Raw genomic sequence first — 9,845 nt, 5'->3', positions numbered from 1 at the left:
CTTTGTTTTTGTTTGTTAGATGAAGTGTTCTTTATTTTCAGTTGTTCTACAGTTATAGTTGTGCCTCAGTACAGACGCCATACTCTGTGTATTGTTAGACGATTTATATATTCATAATTTAACTGTAGTTTATGAATATATGGAATTATTCACCTGTTCATCACATAATTGTGCCCAGGTTCAACATCACTGGCATCAATCGTGCAGCTCGGTCTGACTCGGAAGCAGCTGAGCTCTGCTGTTAGGCCTGTTTAATATTCCCAGTACAGATCCCAGATTACTGCACAGCATGCCCCATTATTATTAATAATAATTCCTTGCACTTATGTAGCTCTTTTCTGGACACTCCACTCAAAGCGCTTTACAGGTAATGGGGATCCCCTCCACCACCACCAGTGTGCAGCCCCACCTGGCGACAGCAGCCATAGTGCGCCAGTACGTTCCCCACAGACCAACTCTCGGTGGGGAGGAGAGCAGAGTGATTAAGCCAGGTCGGATATGCAGATTATTAGGAGGCCATGACTGGTGGCCAGGACACCAGGGTAACACCCCTACTCTTTTCTAGAGATGCCCTGGGATTTTTAGTGATCACAGAGAGTCAGGAAATTGATTTTATGTTTCATCTGAAGGACGGTGTCTTTTTACAGTATAGTGCTCCCCTCTCTATACTGGGGCTTTAGAACCCACATGGACCGCAGGGAGAGCGCCCCCTACTGGCCCCACTAACACCTCTTCCAGCAGCAGCCTTAGTTTTCCCAGGAGTCTCCTATCCAGGTACTGGCCAGGCTCACACCCACTTAGCCTCTGTGGGCTGCCAATTGTGCATGGTGATATGGCTTATTAACCCTGTTACTGCAAACAACTCCACAGGTTACCACACAACGTGCTCCACTAATAGTACTGAACAGTTTAATCACATATTCAAATGACCCAACTATTGCTTAATGATGTTATAACTCTCTGTTTAGGTATAAAGCAGCCCATCATGAAGAGAAAACTGTGCAGAATTTTTAATGGAATAAGTTTCATTTGTGTTTTGACCTGATTTGTTTACTGCCGCTGACTGAAGCTTCCTGACTGTATTTCATGGTGCTGTTCTTTCAGTGCACCCTGGCTATTTATAGATATATTTCATCTACATACAATTGAATTGGTTGCACTTTAGGAATAGCCTGTGTGCTATGTGTTGTCCGTTTGAGAGTAACCCAGTATTTGAGCACTTTTAGAGACCAGTTAGATTGTCCCTCACTTTCCATTGATGAGGGAGCTTGTGTGCTACAACAAGGGCTGGAGTACCTGGAGTGTGAGGGCTTTAGGTCCCATGGAGATGTCAGACTGAAAACACTGCCACCATCGTCACAGCCGGGAGATAAACTTCATAAAGTCTTCTCTTGACTCGGGCGTAGATCAGCGCAGTGGAGACGTTACCCTGCAGTGGAAGTTTAAGAGGGAGTAACGGAGGTGTTGGGACTGTGCTGTGCACTAACACCGGGGGGCGCTGTTCTCTCTCGTGCTTGGATACCTGAACCCAGGGAAGTTTCTAGAGTCTGTGCTTTAGACGGAGGCTAACGGATGAGCAGATTGCATGTGTTCTTACCTAAACAAGGCCAGTTTGATAAAATCGTCATCTGAACAGCTGTGGGCTGGAAAAGGAATTTCACCCTCCGGCGCGGCCAAGTTGCTCTGTCTAACGTCATCAGCCAGCAAATGTGTGGTCCTCACATCGCAGAGAAACTTGGACAGCCTTCGTGGAACTGAACGTTTTTTTTTTCCAGAAGTTCAGCAAATGGTCAGTATCTGTAGTAGTTCAGTAATCCTTAAGACAAGTGCCTGACATAGAAGTACAAATTATAATCAAAATATCAATTTTTCAGTCAAGTACAAGCTTGTGGTAACCAGGAATGCAGATCAGCCAATCTGGTGAATATATATATATAGGTTGATCAGTCATTGTTATAACTTCTAAAACAGACAAACAGGAAAGTTCTTTTTTAAATGTTGTATTTCTGTTTTAACTAATTATCTGACTTCATGTACGTAGAAATGCTTACCTAGAAATATTAATTTTAAAACCATGGAAAGAACTTCTGATAATCTTTGATATTCAGAATATTTGATATTCAGAATATTTGATATTCATATATATGCATATATATACTGTATATGTACGTCGGTTTTCAGGCATCGTACATATAATTTATTATTTTTAATTGCTAAAGTTGCTAATAATATGGAGGTCTCAAAGACTCGTCATTTAAAGTGTTATTTGGGAATGTCATTTTGAAAGAACGTACAGCACTCTTCAGATTATAAAATATTGGTAGTGTCTCGTTCTTTTTGTGTGATAAAAAGGGAACCTATTATTTATTTGTATAGAAACACCTGCATAGTCTCTGTGGCTACGGTCTAAAGATTCTTGAATTATATTACTTGTTCATATTGTGACCAGTTTTTTTTTATTATTTAATAAGGAACACTCCCAAAGTTTTCCTGTTCCTGTTCCTGTTCCTTGTCCAAATCGCGGTGGATAGGTGAAGCGTGTGAGCGATAGACCTGGATGAAAGGTCGTTACAGGTAGGTGCCGCTAGGTGCCGCTAACAGAGAGTGAACCACAACCTCAGTATATCTGACAAATTCCTCCGGTGTCTGTCAAAAGCTATCTTGAAGATATGATTGTGTTTTTAAAATCATTTTCAAGTGCGAATTCAGGTTCTATGTACGGTTTTCACAATCGCCTTGCCATAGGGTTAATCATTTTTCTTGTTTGCCGATATAGGAGGTTTCTTTCTCCCAACAGCATCGACCGCTAACCCCCGCGACGCGATCAACTATCGTCGTTTCTAAGGATTTTATTTTCAAAGTGGTTGCATTTAGAAATACAGAAAAAAAGCTGAACTGTGAGAGTTTATTTTATTTTAATTTAACCTTTTTCAGTCGAATAACCGCTTTTTTCCCTTTTCATTTCAGGTTTCTTCGTTGAATTAATTAACCTGTTTGTTCCTTTGCAGCTCGCACGCAGAGCCCAACTGTGTTTTTTAAGTTTTACTTCTCATCATTTACATTTTAAATGTATGACAGTAGGATAAATTTTATTTGAATGCGTTTTCTAAAACAAATGACTATCCGTCTTTCATATGTAGAGACTGGTACTATATATGATGTTCACCAAACGACAAGTTTTTTTTCTCTTTAATACAGAGTAATTGAAAATGAACGAATTTCTAGGGAAAATATTAAAACAGTTGTTTTTGATTTATCGTGATGATTTTTTTTTTATGTGAAGAAAACCCTCCCCTCACGGAGAAATACATATTTTAAAAACAAACTCCACGTCCAAAATGTCAAGTTTGAAAAGAAACAGTTCCTAAGGAGACATTCTGTTGCGAGAGCACAAACCGAGCAGCTGTAGGTGGTCAAGTTCTTTCTCACTTTTAGCATAAAACAGAATCCGGTATGAACTCATTTTGCTACCCATTCGCGCATTTACCGATTGAGCTGGTTTGTACCTGGATAATTGCAGCCTCTCTGCACCGGTAACTCTAGTTCCTATCTGAACGTCACACTGAAGAAAACGTCGTACATCGGGAACATTCGTCCGGGCATTGTATTCCTTATTAAACAATTTAAAATGTTAAAAGATTCCATGATGTGTTTCCTGAAAACCTCTATAGGTTCTTCTGCGTATATATAATATATATTGAGTAATTTGTCCTCGCCATTGAAAACGCTTTCTGGGGGACAGCTGCATGTTCGGTTCAGAGAGATTTTAAAAATTAAAACGGTGCTTTATTAGGGAAAAAAATAAGAATTTTTGATTACCAAAATATCTAATAACGTTCGCTGTATATACATGAAACAGTTCGACGTGGACCTGAACAAACCCATTTTTCCGAACATTTTACAATCCCTAAAACAGAAAGAACATCTTTTTTAAATAAAGATTTGTGTTAAGATAACATCGTGTCAGTATAACGCTTAGTATTTGTTGGTATTAGACAATCCGTGTTGCCATCCTTAAATATAAATTGCACTTTGCACCTTAATCATTACAATCCGGGGTAGTTTTATTCAAAACGAATACGTTTTTCATCCTTTTATTTCATTCTAAGCTAAGGGGAGTAATGTGTTGACGGACCTCTATCTAGTTTTCTTGAATTTTATTTCCCTGTTAATGTCATAATATTCTATATGCACCGTACATCCTTCCCGTATTTATCTTTCTTGTCAAAGAGAAATATACCGCTATATATGAAACCAAGGGTTAAATAGTTAATAAAGAGGCTAAATATATTTTGAAAAAAATGTTTATAGGTGTTTCTAACAGTTTCACTCAAACTGCATGCCAATATTTTAGTTTTATAATACAAATAGTGTGTCTATTTACAGACTAAGGACTTTTGTTCAATCAGAAACGTACACAAAAGACATTACAACATGTACAATTTATACAGTGCAGAACACAATAACATGAGTGTCAATAGTCAATACGGATATATACACATTAAAACATAACGTAACTGGCATTAAGTTACCGATTATCCTTAAACCTTGCTTACATCGCATTATTTAAAAAAAGTTCTTCATGGCAAATATTGCCAATAAAGTAAACCGTTTAATACTGAGACTATGTTTTTACAGTTAAGTATACGCAGAATAAATAAGAGGTTGCGCTTTGCTATAAAAGTGCCTTAATTTCTCCGCTGTCTTTAAAATCGCATGTCCGTGTATTTCAAGATAAAGTCAAAGATCGTTTTCATTGTCATATATATCATATTCCTGGGGACAAAGTCTCCCGTTTAAAAAAAATCATAAAAACTTTGAGTTTTATCAACCTAATGGGCTGAAACAAAGGGTAAAAATGAAGAAAAAAAAGTTGTTTATCTCTTTTTGTCTTTTGCTTTTTAAAGTAGCGTGTATTAATGTATAAAAGTGGTGGGTCTTCCGCCAGCAGATTTAGTACCAGAAGCCTTCCTCATGGGGGAGGGGCGGGCTTGGCTTCGCTTTTCTGTAGGTTGGTCGCAAGTTCTAAAATTTAATCACATCTTGTCGCTCCATAGTGTCACGTTACGTCTCCAGAATTCACGAAATCTTCGTACTGTACTTCGGTGATCGGAAGCGGTTCCAAGAGTTCCCCACGCAGCAATCAGTTTTTAGGTAAATGGGAGCTGTTTTTGTTGCTTTCTTGAACGGGCTCCTTGTGTGGCATGTAAGAGGCCAGGCTGAGACAGACCAACTGTTCGAGTTCTGCACTCCCGTGAACTCGGCATCTTGCAAAGTGCAGAAATATGGCCGATTAGTTGAACTGTTATTGCTGGGGTATGCTTAACCTATGCAAGTCCTTATTTTCCTCTCGCTGACCTAGTGTTTACCTCCCCTCCGGTCTCCAAAGCAGTGTGCTGGCTTTTGGCAGTGTTCAGACCGATTGGCTGCAGCTGCTGTCCGGCACTGTCACATTACGCAGGGCTTGATGTCTTGATAAGCCATTTGCTGGTGATAGTAGGACCCACCGCCAGTCGAGTGCATCGCCGACGATGTCATGGCGTTGAAAGAGAAGACGAACTCCTTTCTGTCGCACACGCTGGGCGACTGAGAGTGATACCGTGGTATGCCTGTCAGAAAACATATAGAACGGGTTTATGGTCAGAATAGCAATGCGGGCTATGGTTTACATTTGTATAAAATGCTGCTATCTTGGCAGAGTCACAGTAGAACCATATGTCCAAGAAATGGGCATATTTCAGTCGACAGATTGTAGAGACAAGATGTGTGTTTCTGATTAGAATTTACTTTATATGCGCGCTCAAGAACAGCTTCCTGAAATTAGCTTTTGGGTATCAAGCTTTGTTAGATGTTGAATCTTGAAATGCCTAGACTGTTACACAAAGCGTCCGCCAATTTAAAAAAAAAAACGTTTATGTTTTTTAAAAGTACTTTAAAAATTAGCATAGCATTTTAATTGTAAAACTGTACACAAATTAAAATCAGATAATCTTTTTTTTACGTTATATGTATTTTGCGGACGTAAAAGCTACATATTTCCACCCACATTTCCATAAAAAGAGATCGAAACAACAAAACTATTGTTTTTATGGATCTATTCCGTCTTTTTTTCAGGCAGCAGAAGTCCAATCCTTTTTGTATTTTTAAAGTCAAACAGCACGGTGACTCATTGACTGTGAGCCTTGAGGCTCTCTGTGTAGACTTGGCTTTCGCAGAAAAATATGAAAATACTTTTGTTAAAAAAAAACAGTTCATAAAAGTGAAAATAGGATATTTTGTTATAGAATAATAGTCATATAATCACCAGGCCACTTAAATAATTATTCAAAAATATGTGACTTTTGAAATTGTATGCGAGTTACAGTTCTTTAGATTTTGTTAGACCTTATTTTGTACTAATTATTAGAAGGTTTTATAAAATAATTTTAGTTTTAATGGAACAATCGTCAAATGACACCCTGCGTTTCGTTAATAAAAAAGAAAACATTTTTTTAAGTTTGTAAAATTTAGCAAAACATTCTGCTTATCTGTTTGAAGGAATGTTGCGTAATGAGATTGGGCAATTTATAATTAGTACGAACGGACCCTTTATCGCTGTTAACGTTTTTCAATTTCATTCTTTCAATTAATTTAACACATTGTTCTGTTTGAGGTTTTTTTTACTAGAAATTGTCAAAACATGAATATGTCCGACATTAATAAAGAACAAATGCTTGATGAATTCCACACTTTCCTCGCTAAAAAGTAGAACGAAAAAGCACATCATCTTGTTTGCTGAGATTTCTTCAGGTGTGAGTCTTTCTCCCTAATTTCAGCCTGGAAATAACCTTTAATTGTTGTTTTGTAGACAAAGCGCGCTTAGGTACAGTAGCTCTACAACTCGTATTAATACATTCTTATAACCCTCTGCGGTTCAGTGCTTGACGTTGATCATCCATTTTCAATCATAAATGTCGATTTATTCTGAATATATATATATATCTCAATTCCCACTGACATCCAGGTTTTAAAAGGGGAGATTAACGAGATGCTTTAGAAATGTTTTCTAGAAGAGTTAATAGGAATTTTAAAGGGCCTTCGGAACTGCTGGGCGGCCTACATCACTTACACGTTAGTGACAGATATTGTGAAATACGACGACATGACATTAATGTGAGCTATTTAAAATAGTTGCAAACTTTTAGACCAATTTTGTCAAATTATGTAACACGCAAAAGACGAAGAAGTGGCGGGTAAACCTTCTCTCTTTTGGGAATACAATCATCATGAACATCCTGCAATTGGTGAATATTTGTTTTAAGTTTTCTGTATATTAATATAACACGTTTAAATATGTTATATTTGTACTATCGGGGTAAACGAATTAGGTATAATATCGCGTTTCGTGTCGGCAAGACAATTTTAGCAGATATAGCCGCGTCACCTAAGAAATACTAATAAAACTCTACAGGGCGGTGAGAAGTGGCCTGTGAAAATGAGGAGCTATTAGGCAGAGCTGTCGTTCTCCCCCGGTTGTGTTGAAGAAGGGTGGGGAATGAGGATGTCTGAGCAGTCCGGGCCGGGTCGGGCTTAATTGACAGCGGACACGCTAATCCCTCGGGACCCGGTGCAGCGGGGAGCGCAGACCGGCCGCGCTGGGGCTGTTGTTCTTGCCGATCATTGGCACGGTTCAACACGCTCTCCCCACAGAGATGCCCTCAGCGTGCTTTCTGTAACCACCCCCAGGAATTTATTAGGAAAACAGAGGCAGGGTTAAACCCTCTGTTTGTTATTTAGTCGAGTCCTTGCCCAGTTAAACGAGGACAGGAAGCCGAAGCACTTAACTTCCTTGCTATGGGCTAATTAGACTATCCAGCTCTGTTTTTGTCTTTGTTAAGTAGATAATTTTAACATACTGAAATAATAACATTGACCACACTATATGCTCATGAAACACAAGCACTATCTCACTTTCTGCGGACACTGTCAAAGTGTAATGTTCCAACTTTTCACTGTTTTTCTGAAACTCGATTTGAAATTTTAAAGCGTTTTAAAAATGTTTTAACACATGCAATGCAACAGATTATTGCAATAGTTTGGCGCTCATTGTTGAGGTTTGAGACAGAAGATTTCTATAAACCCGTGCCAACTACGGCCAAATGTTTTCGATGTTCGCAGGTTAGTAATGTCGCAGAGCGTGCATTGCAATGGAACGTGGATAAATCTGTTTTTAAACAAAGGTTTGCTTCTGTGTCAAGTTTGCTCTAGTCTTCCCGAAAACGAATTAAACCGTTTATTGTACCGCGTTAGAAAAGTGGAATTTTCAATTGCACGTTTCGATTTACCCTTATTACACTAACCGGGATTGTTTTAGGGAGGAACAACTTTAGTTGTGAACTTCATCAACCCTGTTAAAATACAATTCACAGTTGTAATATAAGCGCAGATCAGTGGTACGATACCTTGCAGTTCTGTGGTACTGTGGCCGTTTTGATGAAGGTACGACTGGTCTAGGGAGTGTGTCGGTAAACTGGGCTGCAGGGGGTTCGCTCCGGGATTGCAAGGCGACAGGGGCTGCTGTTTGATATAGGAAGCGCCGTTATTTAAAGAGGCTGAAGCCGCGGGGGCCCACGCCGAGGCAGCGCTGGAGTAGACGGAGTGAGGCTCCATCACGCCCCCGCTGGTGAGCAGCGGCGAGGCCGGCACCGAGTTGTCGTGGTGGGGGTAGTCGGCCCCCGACGAGCCCGTGCAGCTCCCCATGTAGGAGTGTCCAGTGTTGGCAGACAGATGCGACACCGAATGTCCCGGTAAACCCATCCCTTCCACGTTGCTCGCCAAGTGCCCGTTCATCATGCCGATCCCGCTGTCCAGAGACAGGCTGTTGGGGGGGCAGCCGAGCGCTCCCCCGGCGCCCTGAAAGTTGTAGGACTCGGGGATGTGGTTGAAGCCCAGGCTGTTCATCATGCTGTACATGGGCTTGAGCGCCTGGCACTTTCGCCGAAATCCTCTGGGCCTCCTGCGGAACGACCCCTCCTCGAACATGAACTCGCTGGCGGGGTCGATAGTCCAGTAGTGTCCCTTCCCCGGCCTGCCGAGCCCCTTCGGCAGCTTGATGAAGCACTCATTCAAGGACAAGTTGTGACGCACGGAGTTCTTCCATCCCTGGTAGGAGCCTCTGAAAAACGGGAAGCGGCTTTGGAGAAACTGGTAGATTTCGCTCAGCGTCAGCCGCTTCGTTGGGGAGCTCTGGATGGCCATGACTATCAGAGCTATGTAGGAATAAGGAGGCTTCTCCGGTCTCCGGATTCCGGCATTGGTCTTCTTGGTTTTAGTTGTAGAGGAGGCGGTTTCCATCACTGAAGTCTGTCCGTTCGGTTTTTCCGGCGCAGCAGACATCGGGCTACTCTGTGCAGGAGTCTGCAATGGTTGCTGAACCTCTGCCGTCATTTACAGTCCGTCGCGCAACTTCAGGCTCCTTGAATCCAGAACCCCAAGGTTTCCTGCACAGGATGTAAAAAACGCGTTTGCCTTCAGGAGTGCAAAAAAAGTCCGCGCTCTCGAGCTGTTATCTTAAGTAGAAATTAAGGTTGATAAAAAAAAAGTATCAAAACTAATATCAGCACAGCACTGGGTATAAAGTTCTTTTTTTTTTTTGGTCCCGAAATGGCATGCGTAAACACGTTCTCCCTTCTCCTAGGCTGGCCGTGTCTGTGCTGGTGTCCGAAGTTGGTGGGCACACACGGGGAATCGCTTTTCAACGTTGTTGGTCTGTTCTCTTCCTTCCTAAGGAGATCGCCTTTTACTTATCTCTTGTCATCAGCTTCTAGGGGCTCTTGACCGTCAGAAGCGTCAGAAGCCAAGAGCCC

General features: G+C 41.0%; 1 protein-coding gene across 1 annotated transcript; it reads right to left on the bottom strand.

Moving 5' to 3' along the window:
* Positions 1-4,288: 4,288 nt before the first annotated feature.
* Positions 4,289-9,770, bottom strand: foxf1 (forkhead box F1). Its single transcript, XM_088613682.1, has 2 exons — positions 8,442-9,770; positions 4,289-5,609 (listed from the first exon to the last, which is right to left on the bottom strand). The coding sequence occupies exons 1-2, from the start codon at positions 9,424-9,426 to the stop codon at positions 5,449-5,451; spliced, it is 1,146 nt and encodes a 381-aa protein (XP_088469808.1). The 5' UTR covers positions 9,427-9,770; the 3' UTR covers positions 4,289-5,448.
* Between the last annotated feature and the right edge of the window lie 75 nt (positions 9,771-9,845).

This window comes from Lepisosteus platostomus, chromosome 20 (assembly GCF_059453375.1).
Source record: "Lepisosteus platostomus isolate fLepPlt1 chromosome 20, fLepPlt1.hap1, whole genome shotgun sequence".
Classification (NCBI taxonomy): domain Eukaryota; kingdom Metazoa; phylum Chordata; class Actinopteri; order Semionotiformes; family Lepisosteidae; genus Lepisosteus; species Lepisosteus platostomus.
This window is presented reverse-complemented; position numbering and strand designations above follow the sequence as displayed.